Here is a 15,318-nt window from a genome sequence, read left to right on the forward strand (position 1 = left end):
ACATGTTCAGCTAACGATATTTCTTCCAACTCCAAGTTTAACGTGGAGCCACGATGTACAAGGGCACTTCACCATTCCACGAGGATATGATAAGGATAACAGACCGTCTTCCTTCAAAGGACGAGTATCGTCGTGTCAGACATCTAGTCCTCCAGCGAAAAACCGGCCTCGACATCACTGACGACGAACTGGCCCAAGTCGTTGGAGCGTGTCCGCATCTCGAGACCGCCGTCCTCTCTGGCGTACGTGACACTTCTGACCGAACCATCATCACTCTCGCAAAGGTCGCAATCAACCTCATGGGCATCGATGTTTCTGGCTGCCAACAAGTCACAGACCTCGGAATTTTGGATATACTTTCCCAATCTCTACCGCTGCAATGGGTCATGCTTAATGGCGTCAGGGCCCTCACAGATCCTTCCATCTCTGCCATATCCAAATCGTGCTCGCGCCTAATCGAGCTGGAGCTATGCGACCTTGCTTTGCTATCTCCGCTCTCCGTGAGAGATGTATGGACCTATTCACGGTACGTCATCTTTTGATTAGCTGCACATACGCCCTGAAATCGAGCTACTCAACAGGAAGCTACGCACGCTGCGGTTAGCTCGCTGTCCTCTGCTCAGCGATAAGGCCTTTCCTTCTTCACTTTCCCTTTCAGAATCCGATTTCGACCAAGACGGCGAGAAGCCTCTGCCCCACAGACCGGTTACATGGCTAGAGGTCCTCCCTCCGCTCATTTTATCGCATACGGCTGAGAATCTTCGTATCCTGGATCTTGCCTCGTGCAAAATTACCGATGACGCGATTGCTGGTATCGCAAGGCATGCCCCCAAAATCCAGACCCTGAATTTGTCGGGATGCGTGTCTCTTACCGACAGGGCACTAGAATGTATATGCTCGTTGGGAGAACACCTGGATGTGCTCATTCTCGCTCATGTTTCCAACATCACCGATTCTGGAGTCGTCAAACTGGCGCGATCGTGTTTCAACTTGAGGTGTGTCGATGTAGCTTGTACGTTTTGTAAGCATGCAATTTTTGCATCTGACTGAAGCGCCCGCCATTTGTGCAGTTTGTCGTAATCTCACGGACATGGCGGTTTTTGAACTGGCAGGCATTAGCAGCCTACGCCGGCTGAGCCTCGTTAGGGTGCATAAGCTCACAGATATCGGCATTTTTGCGTTGGCAGAGCATGCTATTGCGCTAGAACGGCTTCATCTGTGCTACTGTGATCGGATTTCTCTCGACGCGGTGCATCTGCTTTTGAAAAAGTTGGATCACCTACAGCATCTCACGGTGACTGGTATACCTTCTTTTAAAAGAGGAGGCGTACGTCGGTTCTCTGATCCTCCGCCAGCGGTCAGTTTAGCTCTGTTTCTTTTCATGTAAGGCTCAGATCCGTTATGGTAGAGTTATGATGCGGATCAACAAGCCTCGTTCCTTGTATTCGATGGAATGAACGTGGGGAACCTAAGAAGGTTCCTGAACAAGGAGGAAATGCGACGGCGAGAAGCTGAAACTAGGAATATACCGTTCACACCGCGCTCGGATGATAAGATGGATTTGTATTAGAGTATATGTGTACGTTTTGCCGAAAGACAGAGTTTGTACCGTGACTGTCTAATGTGTTGGCTCGGTTGGTAATAAAAAGCTGAGCCGCAACAGTCTGACCCCCTAGCTTGCGTTTGGTCTCAAATTCGTTCTCTGTTTTTATATCCCCCCCCTTGTTGACCGCAAAACTATGCAGTCGTCCGTTCCTCTTGCTTAACGCTCAACAAAAGCGAGCACCGTCCTTCGCCCTTGCAGGCTGTTGCTCGAAGCAAGGGCGTCGCCATCACGGACGTTGAGCAACCGCAGTTCCATTCGTCGCCATCCCTTGTCTCCTACAGCTGGCCGCAACTGCCGTCGAGGGCAATATATACATACGTACGCTCTGTCCTATTCCATTCTGGTATTTAATACGGGCAGCAGCAGTTCCACTTCCCCCTATGGAGGTCATCTCGCTGGCTATCGACCCTTCATCGACGCCCAACTACAACCGCAGACACCTGAATCCTCATAGGCCCCTTTCAGTCACCATTCGTCAAGATTCCGATTTCGACCGCCTGTTCGACCAGGAAGCGCAATCACCAGTCGTGCTAGCAAAGGACCGGCAATCGCGACGACCAACTACCTGTGGTTTTCCTCCTCTGCCGTCGATAAGCGCCTCGCCAGTATGCACGCCCACGACCAGTATGTCGTCGCGGGACTTTGACGATTTCTCGGTCCGTGATTTTGGCTCGTCGTCAAGCGGAACAAACGGTTTCATCACTGCCCCGTCGACACCAGCTTCACTCAAGCTCGCATTTACCCCACCCACATGGATATCCATACCCCCGACTCCCCCGCCAAAGTTATTTAGACGTTCAGTCACTTGCGTCACGCGTCGCCCTTCCATATCCTCTTCCGCCTCTTTCCCAGCAACAGCCTCGCGACACGGCAAAGGTCCAAAGCGGAGTGCCTCCGTTCCATTCATGTCGCTACACCCACGGTCGACATTCACCTCATTCTCGCAGCGACATACTGCTCGCTCCACAAAGGTGGATGCAATCATAGCCGCGAATACGCGCACCGCTGCGCCCGAGCGTGATACGCGTTTCCGGCTTCATCCTGTCTTTGACATCGCACATCAAGTCAGCAGTGACCTTGAGGATAATGGCTTTGGCGAGGAAGTGGAAGAAACTAGCCCCGAAGCTAATTCAAGCGATCAACAGTACGGGCTTTGGCAGACAGAGAATCAGAAAGACCAAGTCAGGAAATACTATGTCTTAACAGAGCTGCTGTCAACAGAGGTACGATATTTGATGGATCTGAGAGTATTGGTGACGGTTCGTTTTCTCGTTCTTACCTTCGCCACCACATGGCTAACGCGTTGTATCGCAGATATATCTTCGCAACTTATCCACAATGACGTGCCGAACACTGTTAACTTCGGCATTCGGTCGAACATCGTCTTTTACTTCTGCGTCGCGCTCCAGCTCGAATACCCACCTGCCTACCCCCCTCAGTGCTTCTCTACCTGATCCGCAGAGTCTGCAACCTTTGACTGCGATTACGCTCAAGGACAATAAGGCCCAGTCTCGGTGTCTTTTCACGAACAGTGATATTGAATTGCTGACGCGGAACGCGGAAGAAGTCCTTCAGTTCCACGAAATCTTTGTGGAGGAGATTCGCGCAGCATTGGTTCCACTTGGGTTCCCTGTGGAGGAGGTGGATAAGCTTGACAAGCGCCTGGGCGTCAGAGATGGTCGCATCGATAATCTGGAGGCCTGTATATCATTTGTCTCGGCCAAGTTTGCGACCGAGGTAAGCCCCACCGATATTTTTTTGATCAGTTTTAACCTAACTTTAAATGGCAGGCCTTAAGTTTTAACTTGTACGAAGTCTTCTGCGCTGGGCATCCCGAGGCGATAGACATCGTGCGTAGGGCACAGCAACAATACCCCCATGAATGGGAAGGATACGAGCAGCGATGTTCAGTACTCATCGCCGACTTAGTTGGGACAGATTCGCCTATCATGCCTATCGATAGTGATCCCGTCCCACATACTCCAGTTGAAATGACGCTCAAGAGACGACGAACTTCGGCTTCGTCACTTGATGGTGTTCGCACTTTGGTTTCAAGATCTGGGACCACACGAGAACATGTGCAAGATCTTCGGAGGGACAAAAAGCGGCTAACCTTCCTCGACTATTTGATCATGCCGGTGCAAAGAATATGTCGTTACCCTCTCTTACTCGATCAATTGAAACCCGGAAAGGCCTTCCATGCCCTATCGCTCCCACAGCCTGTTGGACATGCTGATTTCGATGTTATAGTGGAAAGTGCAGCTCAGGCCATGAGATCTGTAGCCACTAGGGTCGACGAGGCTCGTCATAGACACGATGTTGAGTTGCAGTCGTATCTTATTGTCGCTAGGATATCTAGAGCAATGCCTGTGCCATCCTCTACTCAAACATCTTCTGTTGATGCCACTCCCCAGTTCTTAACGCCCAATTTCTTGTCTTCACTTGGTGTCTGCCTCCTCGCTGGTTCATTAGACGTCATGCATTCCAGGTCGTACACAAGTATCTCTAATATCAACGCTAAATATCTTGGTGCCTTTCTATACCTTGGGGGCTATCTGATTTTGGTCAAGGTCATCAAAGGAAAGGTCTACGAGCCCAGACATTGGTTTCGCCTTACGGATTTCGATGTCGAGGATGTCACCGAAGATGGTTGGTCCTTCAGTTGTGAAGATTTGTTATTTTTTAATTCCCCAGTAGCTCTTCTCCCGTGCTCGTTCAGACTGATTTGTAAGGGTCACCGATTCGAATTGGCTGCTGCATGTCAGAAGGAGAAGGAAACGTGGATGTCGTCAATACGAGAGTCTCTTTCTCATCCATCTTCCAGCTGGATCAACGAGCCAACGTCAAGCCTACAGTTCGATGGAAAAGGCGAGATTGTGCCCTCCGCCTTGGATGGACCCTACGAGACTATTCACGCTCTGCCGACCATTCAATCGACTCCGGACATCGAGAAGAATCTGAACCAACCTGAACTCACGGCAACACTTCTAGACACACTGGCCCAAGATCCCCATCCTTCACAGCCCTATACCAATAAGGCCGAGACCATAGCCCGCACTCGCAGGTCGTCGACCGCGTCCGTCAGAGCCATATTTACTCCCATGTCTTCTTCCGAGCCAGATATTATCGTCATCCGACGCTCATCGCCTTCGGCAAGATTGCAGGTTGATCATTGGCTTCGTGACGTTGTATCTGAACTTTGTCTCACGGCGAGATTTCTTGCAACCAGTCGTGAAGAGGAATTATTCCAAGCTCCTAATATCGCTCGGCCCGGTTTACCACGTAATAGCTCAGGTTTGAGCATGAAGAGTAGGTTGAAGAAGCATGAGAATGTGAGGGTGCGAAGGGGGAAGAGTACCATCGACAGTTCTGAGGTTTTCCAGCCTCCTGACAAGAAATCTTCCAACTCTCGTGCGCAATCTTTGACGAACAAAAAGCGCCCAAAGGAACGGAGCATTATTTCTGTTAATATGGATGGCGATTGTATATTTTTCCTGCCTAATTCTGAACGATCTGAACGGTCACCATCTCCCTTCACGCAATCGCCCTCGACTACCACTTCTTTTCCGCATTCAGAACGCAGTAGCCCCACAGAAGAAGCTTCTCCTGTCACTGCTTCCGACACAGGCCACCGGCCGTGTAGTGCTCGCCCAAATTCCCTCGTCAGCACTTTCTTTCATCCACGATCGTCGTCGCCCAGTTTAACAATATCAAAATCACCCGCTAATGATAATAAACGCCCTTCGAATCCTGGTATGTTCAAGCGCTGGCTGAAGGGATCTTTCCACCATCGTTCGTGCAGCGCGCCAGAAGATATATTTCTGGAGTCGTCGAAAACCAAAGAGGAATCTCCTACACTTCCCGACCTTAGCTTTGGAGACGAACTGAGATTAACTCAGTCACCGATCGTGGCTGGGACGCCTATATGATTATTTTCCAAAAAATACGATAATGCACTCCTGGACCTCCGATGGATGTAATTTTTATCGCTTAGATACGACCTAACACATTGTACCGTTATCCTGACATCTGATACCATATATCGACCTTTATTTGTTCTTTATGTTTATACATACACTTTCGCTTCCTCCATTCGTTCACTTTGTATAGGTACCGCATAATGGTTTCATTATTTGTATAATTACTGGCAATGCTTTAGCATTTCATATTTTTTAAGTCGTTTGGCTTGATAATATGTGCCTTCGACACGAACATCGATGTGCTGCAGCCGACAATCATGACCGGCTACTTTCCTGTCAGAACGCTGCAGACGTCTGCGCATGTGTCTTCATTGACATTCGGACATTCGGGTCACATCTTTGCTGGCTGTGGTAAATGCTATCCATACTACTGTGGTCCCACGGCTAACGAATCGATGCAGACGACGGGACTCTTCGCGTCTACGACCTCTCTACTTTCAAGGTGCTTAAGGCGGTCCGAAGTTTGGGCTCAGAGGTCTCTTCAATTGCATGTGTGAAGCGCCCGGGCTCGGATTTGCGAGATGCCTGGATTGCCTGTGGGAGGGGGGTGCGTACAAGGTCGACTTTTTACTACGATGAGACGAATGATTTTATTTAGGTCTATCTGTTCCAAATGGACAGTCCAGCAATGGTCCTGACGCCCTCTGATTCCCTGGCATCGGTTGACATATGTTCGCCGGACGGGGATGATGTACTGAACGAAGTAAGAATCTGTTCTCTTGTGACCTGGCGGCGTTTTCGTCTAAGAAAGTCAGTCAGATCAGCCTGGATGCCAGCAAGAGTCGGCTTGCCTTTTGCACGGATAACGGTCTGGTAGGAGTAATAGAACTGGGCAGCAAAAGCGTTTCCATCATGAAGACAAAACACGACAACGTGGGCAGAATTTCAGTTGGTCACCAAAATTTTGCTGAACCGTATGTAGGTATGTGGATGTGTCAAGTTCATCCCGGACCGACCTCGGGAGCTCGTGAGCGGTGGATATGACAAGGCCCTTATCCACTTTGATTACACGCAGGAGAGTGTTCTATCTAGGCATGACATCTGTGTGTACTTCCTCCCTTCGACTGTCTCCATATAATTACGCTTTACCAAGCATTACAACCAACAAACGGGTCAATGTCGTTTTCCCCGCCTTTCATACTTTGCACGGCACTTTCAGATGCTGGTGTTATCGCAGCAGGAACTGCCGATGGCCACATCTGGCTTGGGCGTGGTGGAGTGAGGCTTCCGTCCAAGGGAAAGAAAACCCGGAAATGGAATGGTTTAGATTCCGAGAGGGCGTCCTTGCACAAGCTGGCTAATGGACCCATTGTCACCATGTACGTTACCTGGATCTTTGTTCTGCAGCATCTGATTCACAAATAACAGCGCGTTTTGTAACTCCAATACACTCATATTTTCAACCTTATTGGGCAACATAACAGAGCTTCGCTTGAATCATGACCGCAAGCAAGGAGAAGAACATGTTTTACCTGTCTGGCAGCAACAAGCGAAATGTCTAGCCAAGGTCAATGCACTAGTCGTTGATGACAAAAAATTAGTCCTGGGAGGGATATGTAGAGATGGGAAAGGTATTATAGAGATATGGCGAAAGGACGTTATTACACCGTGAACAGTCTATGTTTTTGAAGATGCACTACTATCTAGTTTCTGCTCCGCTCGCTCTCTTTCCAGTTGTCGCTCAAGTTCACCAATCCTTGCCAGATACTGCAATCTTTGAGCCTTCATCGACTCCAAAAATTCTTCGTCCGAGTACTTCGATAATCCGAACCACGACATGACAGTCGCGCGTCGATCTGCCCATCGGTTCTGCGTTGGTCCAGGATCTGCAGGCCGACTGGATTGTTGAGACACGTATTTAAGCCGTGTCACTCGAAGTTCGTTATAACCTAGTTGGACCAGAATAGAGGCGATACCAGCTGTTATACCTCCAGATACAACAGCGTATCTTCCTGCTAAATAAGTCGGTCAGTAGATGCCTTGAAAGATGGTGCCTTGTGCTCGCCAGTTATTCCGCGAAGGAACCCGCCAGTAATAGCTCCACTGATGCCAGTGTCAAGGAGCTTGCTAGACCGCATCTCTGTCCATGATACATTCTCTGACATATCTCCGTCGGTGGGAAGCTTGGAAATACCAGCATCACGCCGTCGCCTAGCATACTGAACTCCTGGAATCGTCCTGACGAGAACAGGGCTTATCACATATTCGCGTAGACCTACAGACAAAAAGTTCAGCACCAGTAATCCACGACGTGTTTATGATACGTGCTGAAAAATGTCGCTGCAGTAGCCCCACTGTTTATCGCAGCAGCCGCTGAAAGCTCTGCATAGTTAGGAAACCTGTTGAGGATACCGTAGACGCCTGTTATGAACGCGCAAGTGGTAGCTATTCCGTTCGTTAAAGCCAGGTCCCTATGTCGTAGAATAACACTCACATGTAATGGCCGTTCCTTGTATAACGGTCTGCCAACCCGCCTTCCAATTTGAACTGCTCATGAAGCTGATGAACAGCAAAAAATTATCCGACGGCCGGCCCGATTAGCCCTAACCCTAAACAGTAATGAAATAATATTACAAACACCGGACCAGGTAGAAAACTAAGTAAATAGGCTCATATGTCTCATGTAAAACTCAAAGTCAAAAAGAAGTTATGGTAGAAGACCGTGACTACGCAACAAGGTCGCCCATCTGTAACCGAGTCAATGCCCCCCCTCGTGAAAAACAACAACTACAAGTGCTTACTCTTCTTGCTTCAATTCTGCCTCAGCCAATTGTCTTTTGAGATGCCTGATGTCCTATGAGGCAGCTCATTCAGGTAGAGCAGATGATACTACGTACGAATTCTCCTTTGACATGGTATTTCTGGCCTCCTTCGTTTTCCGTAGATCGATCGACATAGCTATCCAAGCTTCTTCTTCAGGAAGGTTGACATCATTAAACATACCATCTAACTCTTCATTGAAAGCCTGTTTGCAGATGAGTGCAAGTCGTCTTCCCTCTAGAGATAATGCCGACGTTACCTCGTAGAGGATCTCCCTTTCGGCTGTAGCGTCGTCCAACAAACTCTTCATAACCTCACACTGCCGCCTCGTATTCTGCACTTCAACCTTGGACTTTTCAAGTTCCCTGGTTTTCTGGACTGGTGTCAATGACTGGCTATCGGATAGCAGGAGTGACCGACCTCCGCTAGTATAGAAGGCACCTTGTCAAGGGATGCCTTCAAGTTTTCATAGTTGGAGATTCCTCGGGAAAGACTTCCCTCGGCATCTGATATTAGCGAATCCAAAGTATTGAAATTAAGGTTATTATCAGCTCCGGGAGTGACGGAGCGGAAAGGCGTATCGAAGACAGGGTTTCGAGCACGATTTACCGGTGTATTGTCACCAGTGCGTTGACCTATCAACGTACGCATCTCGTTTAAACGTTCCTGGGCTGCCTTTGTCTAGGGAAATTATGTCAGTCCTAGTCAAGCAAGGCCAAACTCCGGTTTACCAATGCAGGAGGACGTTGAGGTGTAGAAAACCCTTTCACGGGTGATGAAGGCCTTGAGATCGTCTCTCCATCGCGTTTGATCATCGCAGAACGCAGATTCTCAACTTCAAGTTTGATCCGCTTGACCGCCCGATGAGCGGATTCGAGCTGATACCATGTTACAATGGGACTGTTTCTTGAGAGAGAGAAATGGCTCACGTCTTCCTTCGTCACACAGGATATTTGAAGAACCTCGTCTATGTCGACGTCTTGCGGACCATCAGACATAGCAGGTGTTGAGGCACGAATTTGAGTAGCGGTTCGTCTAGGGGATGTCCTCCGTGCATGAGACCTAGACAATGGAGATCCGTGGGTCTTGCGTGTCGGTGCAACAGGTGTCGTATTCGTTTCGTTTCTTGGGTGGCTGGAGTGGTTTGACGATGTACTTGGGCTAGTGGAGGGCCTTGACTGATCTGAATGACTTGAGTGACCAGAGTCCGACTGCGTTGCCGAGCGCGTCGCTGTATACGCGGAGCGCGTGGAGTATGTCGTTGTCGTTGTAGCATTAGTAGCCGAACGGGCGAGGGGCTTCTTCTTAATGGAGAGTGGTTCAACCACAGTGGTTTGGCTACTATGCGGTCTCGGAGTTGCGTCGGCGTTTCCTGTTGGATAAAATGGTTGGCGCTTACTACGGGGAATTCCCGTGGAACGGGCAGGAGTCGAAGGACGAGACGAGTCAGACTCAGAATCGATTTCTCTAGTTAAGGTGGGAGAGGGAGGGCGGCTCTTAGGAGGTAACGGGGATGGGCTTCTAGGTCCCATAGGGCGACTTTCAGAAACATGAAGAGATCGCGACTGGCGAAGATTTTCGGTGTTGTACCCTGTCACCGTGCATTGGCTGTTGGAATCTCTGGAGGTTGCATTTGAACTTCTCGAAGTTGAGGCACGCGAGGGTGGTCGTACAGGATGAGGCGATTCTTCTGAGAGAGACTAAGTCACCGAAGCCCTTTCTTGAGACAAGTGCAACTAACCTTCATAGATAGCTCCTTCTGAGGGTGTAATCAGAGGCACCACAGCCTGCCTCTCATTCTGGTTCTTGCTGTTCTTTCTAGCCAGTCTTAGCTGCAACACCAAATTGCGCTCTGAGGCGTCGAAGTGACGAATATTGTCCATCAAGGAGGTGTCTTCGTCCTCAAGGTCACTATAATCAGAGTCACCTTCTCTCGACGTCGACCGAGATGAAGAAGCTCTTGACAGGCTCCTGCTAGAACCCCGCTCTACAGAGCTAGCTGGAGACATTCCTCTCTTGATAGAACGCTTGGGAGATGATCTTGAAAGGAAGGAATCTTCATCTACGGAAGTGGCCAGCGTCGTGGTGGATCGCTGTGAAAATCTTCCTATACTATCGTCGCCTGTCGTCGTAGTGTGGGTGTATGTCGATGAACGGCTGGTGGCCGATTTAGAACGTCTATGGCTGTTAATTGAACCTGCTAAAAAGTCTCCAACAGACGAAGCTGGTCGGGAATTGAAGAGATTACGAGAGATAGCATCTAGGCCGAAGATAGACGCTTTAGAACGTGCAGTAGGTGTCGAGGGCCGTGAGTTCCTCCCGGAGCGGAATTCGAACAGGCCATATTGGTGTACTAGAAAACTCATCAGTCAGACGGCGCAGGATAATAAACGAAACCAACAAACTCGTAAGAACTATACGATTGGGAACACGCGCAGTCTGAACAATGTCCTCTTCTCCCTGATCAGAAGGGTCGCTTGAAGTAACCTTGTATCGACAGACACCACCAGCAAGAGGTTGTAACCGTATGACGGCAAACGGTGGACCGCCGATGCCGAAGGGAAGCTTATCGGCAGATCCAAGAGCGTCGATATGAACAACAATCTTCGTCTATAATTTAAGTGTTTGGTAAATGTGTGAAAACGGAGAGCAGTCGAAGGCTTGCCTTCTTTAACTCTTGGAGGAAGGCTTTCCGTTGATACACGTTGTAATATGTTCTGGCCATCGTGGATTTCGAACTCTTCGAATCAACCTCAACCTCATCGGAACGAAGTACCACAGATTGTCCGGCCTTAGCCCGGTACTTGGCTTGGGCGTTCCACAAATTTTCTAAGAAGCGAATCTTGTCATTTTCTGTGGATGATGGTTCAAAGTTCACAGAGGATGGTGGGTGTACCACAGACAAACAACGAAGCGGACGGTTGGACCAGCGGCCACTTTGATCTTGGGGAGGACTTTCCAGGTATAAATGAAAATCTAGGCGGACCATAAGTAGAAATATATGAAAATATATGAAACAGAAGCCCACCAGCGCCTCCAACATCGGCCACAGCAACTTCAGTAATATCAACAACGCCTTTACAAGTCATAGCATTCTTCCTTCTCCCATTGCCCATTCCACTTGCTTTGGTGACCTTATCCAAGTCATCTAAACCTGCCAGTACACGACATCCTTTCTCTCCGTTACCGGGCCGCTTGACTATTAGCAATTTGTCATCGAACAAAATGAGAGAACAATGCAAGGACACTGCCGATGAGTTAGCAACAGATACTGATGATGAGCCGGGCGCGTCCGAAATGACATCCTCGACATCTATGCAATCGATAAAGCGGCGAGAGTTAGAGAACAAATCAGGTGGGAATTCGTGGATATTCGAGCTCAAACAATAGAATATCGACGCGCGCTTTGTTTGTTCGTCAGTTTCAGCCAAAGCGATCTTGCTCGCGATCTCGTCAGCTTCTATGAGTTTCGCTCGCTGCGGGTCACTAGGCGACATATGCTTGACCATGATGCGAAACATCAGCGTATATCTAGGTATCCGTTGGACGGGGTCCATAAGAAGTTCTCGTAGTCCGACGCGATTTTTCGTGTCGGCTGACTGGTATTTTATTCGCTGAGATGCATTTCTTTAGATCGGGGGAGGCGAGACAAATCATAACAACGCACGTCAATGTAAGCCGCAAAGGGTGAAGATCTTCTTGAAACCTCTCTCTCGAATATTATCTGTGCATCTTCCCTTTTCACGTAATATTGCTTGTACTGTTCAAAGCCTCTAAGTTGCTTAAAATGGCGGAGTGCCACATCGCCGACACCGCCAACAGTTTTGGGCCCATTCGGTGCCATCATCTTCTCGAGGTCCGTAAGGAAGGCTTCATTAACGGGGAGAAGGTTATCGATGTTGCCAAAGAGTGTCTTGGCTTCATAGGCAGGAAGGATGGCAGTACTCTTGCTCTTTGCAAAGTTCCGCAGTGGGTCGGCGTAGTCATTCTTGAGTATCTGAAGGCGCCTAACATAAGACTTCTCAGTGGAAACCAGTTCGCTGATAACAGCAGACAGAGCCGACGAGTCCGTGAGCGCACGTTTCCGGGACATACCGTTCTACGACGAGCATCAGTGGCGCGGGGAGGACGTGTAGTTGGAGTAGCTACGCACCGAGTCATTTACCTGTCCGTCTCCCTCCGATGATAAAATGCTCGCATTAGAATTTGTTTCGAGCAGGTCCCCCAACGATAAGACTAGTTCTTGTATTTCTACGACAGCAACAATCTATTGGCATAAGAGCAAAATGAACTGGTTGGACACACCTTCGGGCAATCTCTTTCCGCTTTCTGAGCCTTCGACGACCACTCCACAGAAAAATACGCGCTTTGTTGATAGCCCGGGGCCAACAGATTCCTGTCGATACCTTGCTTCATCGCCAGTGGCAAGGGGAATCACCTTGCGAGGTGATGTGCTGAGTGCCATTAGAGCATTTAAAAATCAGTGGGACGTGCAGCAGACTTGTGCAGTGCGAGGGTCGGTCAGTAGAGAGGGAAAGAAGGCATCCGAAATTCAGAATCGTTCAACAGACCGCGCTCACGTGATAGGCAACATACGGTCACATATCTACATCGGGAAGGCATCGCCCCTGAATGGCCCGTATCCGGGACCGCTTTGAAGCCGCCCGCTCCAATGGCACGCACACTAGTCAGTGTCAACATTCATACGCATTATCTGCTTAATGGTCCCCACATAGGTAGTGATTCCGCGTTGAATTGAAAGCACAGCATCGAGCATGACAAGAAGAATATGAAGATGAAATATGGTACAGTGGAACAAACGTTCCAGAATAAACCCTACTCAAATCGGCTACAGCCCATGACGGGGGCGGCTGGTCAACCCGAACCCGCGAGGTCGACAGCCTCAAAAAATCAAATTGCGAAAGTGTTCTTGAAGGAAGATGTTGTAGTGCATTAGCTGCTGTAAATTGGATTATGGTCAATAAAAATAGCGTCCAGTGTCATGAGGTGAAGGAAGCGTCGTGGGGGAATGTCGTTAATGGCTAGTCTTGGACAATGCGGCGGATGATGGTTTAGTGGACTTCGACTGGGAGTGGAGGGACAAACGAATCGCTCGTAGGGGTGCCTGCTCTGGACCGCTCTGCAATAGTGGCGGTCGGACCGACGACTGACCCTGTCTGAGACTGGGATAATGTCCGGTCTTCAGATACACCAGATGCAGTAGCGAAGGTCGTCACAGGTTGATTATCAGGATAATAAGACTTTCGTTTTGACTTGGTAAAGTCATAAACGGTGAACCTGGATCAAAAAGTTACAGATGCGCTCCTAGAAGAATACTGATACTCACTGCTCTTCTAGCTGTCGTAGCTCTGGTTTCAACTTGTCCAAGTCGGCATTCGCCCTGCGTTTAGTATGCGTCAGGGGTTTCTCAACCATCAAAAACTCATCCAGTTCGTGTGATACATCAAAGTTTGCGTGTTTCATCTATCAACCTGTTAAACGCTACATATAACGGTAGCGAAAAATACTCACGTCAGGAACGAACGGAGGTTTCAGGCTTCTCTCCTCCAGAACATCCCAGTCGATGCTGGCGAACCAAGGATGTTGCTGGATATCCTCCATCCCTAATCCACTCTTTCTGCATCCGAGACGCGCCGTTACGTCTCGTTCGATAAACTAACAGCCTATTAGAACAAATGAAACAGAATTCAAGTAGTTAACGCACCCCTTTGAGTGCTTGTATCCCAGCCTGACTACAGACGTTATGCGCGTTTTCTGGGAACCTCAATGTGTCTCTTAGTATCGAATGCCTCATTGTGTCCGCAGTTTTCCCATCGAACGGCCGCTTGTTGAACAGGAGTTCGTAAGCCGTGATTCCAAGACTCCACCAGTCTATCTCCCATGAATATCCCTTTTTGCCTATAACTTGAGGGGCCATGTAGGCCATACTCCCAGCAACGCTAGTGTGAAGCCGGCGATCCGAGTAGTGTATGGCGACATTGAAATCTGTGAGATGGGCATGACCATGCACGTCTAGCAGGATATTGTCTGGTTTTATGTCGCTGCGAAAGAGATAGGCACACGTATACAAGTGGCGAATGTGAGGAAAACGTACCGGTGGATTATCCGTTGACGATGAAGATACTCTAGTCCAGACGATAGCTCGGCTATCCAAAACTTGACCACATTCTCCTCCATCCGACCCTTTCTTTCCAAATGAACTGAAATCGCCGTCAGTGAAGGGGTCCCAGAAGCGGTACATATAGACATACATCGCAGGTCCCCTCCGAGCATAAGGTCAAGAACAAAGAAGCAATTCTCGTCGTCCTGGAAAGCATAGCGTAGGTTGACGACGAATGCATGATCGATCTGGGAGGGTCACTCTTAGCACAAGGGTTGCTCGACGCAAATCATTCATGCCAACCTCCTCCAGTAGCCGGCGTTCCTGAATGACATTGGCCACTGCTCTCTGCCTTATACACTGGCTCTTCTCGATGTACTTGAGCGCATACACGACTTTCGTCTTCTTGTGCTCCACAACACGGACCTGTGCCACCTAAGAGAAGCCGAGAACGTAAAAGAACACGCCGTACCTTGCCAAATGCACCTCTCCCGACTGCACGGTGGAGGTCGAAGTGATAAAGATTAACCTCGCCGTCGAAGTCGATTGGCTCGGAGAAACAGCAGCCCATCGCATAACGGGGAAAGAGACAGAGGCCAACGAGTGAAGAATGTGGGCTAATAATCAGGACTTGAAGTATAAGGAACACCTAGAATCTCCTTAGGGTATACTTTGTTTTTGAAATCAATGGCGTCCGGTGACTGAGCGGTAACCGGCTAACCCCTGTAAACCCCCCACTTCTTCCGCTTTTGAACGCGCCCACAACCCCCTCATCCTTTGTCCCAAAATGTCTTTCTCTTACAAACAAAATAATTTTAAAAATACGGCGATACATAGCGGAAGTAAAAAAA

General features: G+C 49.0%; 6 protein-coding genes across 6 annotated transcripts; 3 read left to right on the plus strand and 3 right to left on the minus strand.

The window, feature by feature from the left end:
• Positions 1-53: 53 nt before the first annotated feature.
• On the plus strand, positions 54-1,570 carry BT62DRAFT_979141 (RNI-like protein; the record flags this gene model as incomplete). The annotated part of the gene is made up of 4 exons (XM_043189414.1): positions 54-526; positions 582-1,012; positions 1,071-1,357; positions 1,409-1,570. 4 exons carry the CDS (start codon positions 54-56, stop codon positions 1,568-1,570), a joined length of 1,353 nt encoding a protein of 450 aa, XP_043042569.1.
• On the plus strand, positions 1,536-5,656 carry BT62DRAFT_660620 (hypothetical protein). Its single transcript, XM_043181798.1, has 5 exons — positions 1,536-1,924; positions 1,973-2,865; positions 2,921-3,343; positions 3,397-4,255; positions 4,304-5,656. The coding sequence occupies exons 2-5, from the start codon at positions 1,987-1,989 to the stop codon at positions 5,533-5,535; spliced, it is 3,393 nt and encodes a 1,130-aa protein (XP_043042570.1). The 5' UTR covers positions 1,536-1,924; positions 1,973-1,986; the 3' UTR covers positions 5,536-5,656.
• Positions 5,657-5,843: 187 nt separating this feature from the next.
• On the plus strand, positions 5,844-7,198 carry BT62DRAFT_888589 (WD40 repeat-like protein; the record flags this gene model as incomplete). Its single annotated transcript, XM_043182965.1, has 7 exons — positions 5,844-5,937; positions 5,988-6,133; positions 6,185-6,289; positions 6,346-6,459; positions 6,509-6,629; positions 6,680-6,905; positions 6,955-7,198. The coding sequence occupies 7 exons, from the start codon at positions 5,844-5,846 to the stop codon at positions 7,196-7,198; spliced, it is 1,050 nt and encodes a 349-aa protein (XP_043042571.1).
• On the minus strand, positions 7,141-8,129 carry BT62DRAFT_1073604 (uncharacterized protein). Its single transcript, XM_043178951.1, has 4 exons — positions 8,021-8,129; positions 7,855-7,971; positions 7,592-7,801; positions 7,141-7,541 (listed from the first exon to the last, which is right to left on the minus strand). The coding sequence occupies exons 1-4, from the start codon at positions 8,079-8,081 to the stop codon at positions 7,204-7,206; spliced, it is 726 nt and encodes a 241-aa protein (XP_043042572.1). The 5' UTR covers positions 8,082-8,129; the 3' UTR covers positions 7,141-7,203.
• BT62DRAFT_944981 (uncharacterized protein) lies at positions 8,114-12,904 on the minus strand. The gene is made up of 14 exons (XM_043187928.1): positions 12,652-12,904; positions 12,500-12,597; positions 12,014-12,445; positions 11,375-11,960; positions 10,991-11,322; positions 10,752-10,956; positions 10,088-10,699; positions 9,276-10,036; positions 9,078-9,224; positions 8,767-9,027; positions 8,606-8,719; positions 8,424-8,551; positions 8,328-8,372; positions 8,114-8,273 (listed from the first exon to the last, which is right to left on the minus strand). Exons 1-14 carry the CDS (start codon positions 12,809-12,811, stop codon positions 8,234-8,236), a joined length of 3,921 nt encoding a protein of 1,306 aa, XP_043042573.1. The 5' UTR covers positions 12,812-12,904; the 3' UTR covers positions 8,114-8,233.
• Positions 12,905-13,070: 166 nt separating this feature from the next.
• BT62DRAFT_963915 (kinase-like protein) lies at positions 13,071-15,184 on the minus strand. Its single transcript, XM_043188708.1, has 8 exons — positions 14,940-15,184; positions 14,771-14,893; positions 14,619-14,715; positions 14,462-14,567; positions 14,072-14,408; positions 13,879-14,022; positions 13,694-13,830; positions 13,071-13,644 (listed from the first exon to the last, which is right to left on the minus strand). Exons 1-8 carry the CDS (start codon positions 15,036-15,038, stop codon positions 13,419-13,421), a joined length of 1,269 nt encoding a protein of 422 aa, XP_043042574.1. The 5' UTR covers positions 15,039-15,184; the 3' UTR covers positions 13,071-13,418.
• Positions 15,185-15,318: the final 134 nt, after the last annotated feature.

The sequence above is a fragment of the Guyanagaster necrorhizus genome (genome assembly GCF_019112545.1).
Source record: "Guyanagaster necrorhizus MCA 3950 unplaced genomic scaffold BT62scaffold_6, whole genome shotgun sequence".
In the NCBI taxonomy this organism is placed as follows: domain Eukaryota; kingdom Fungi; phylum Basidiomycota; class Agaricomycetes; order Agaricales; family Physalacriaceae; genus Guyanagaster; species Guyanagaster necrorhizus.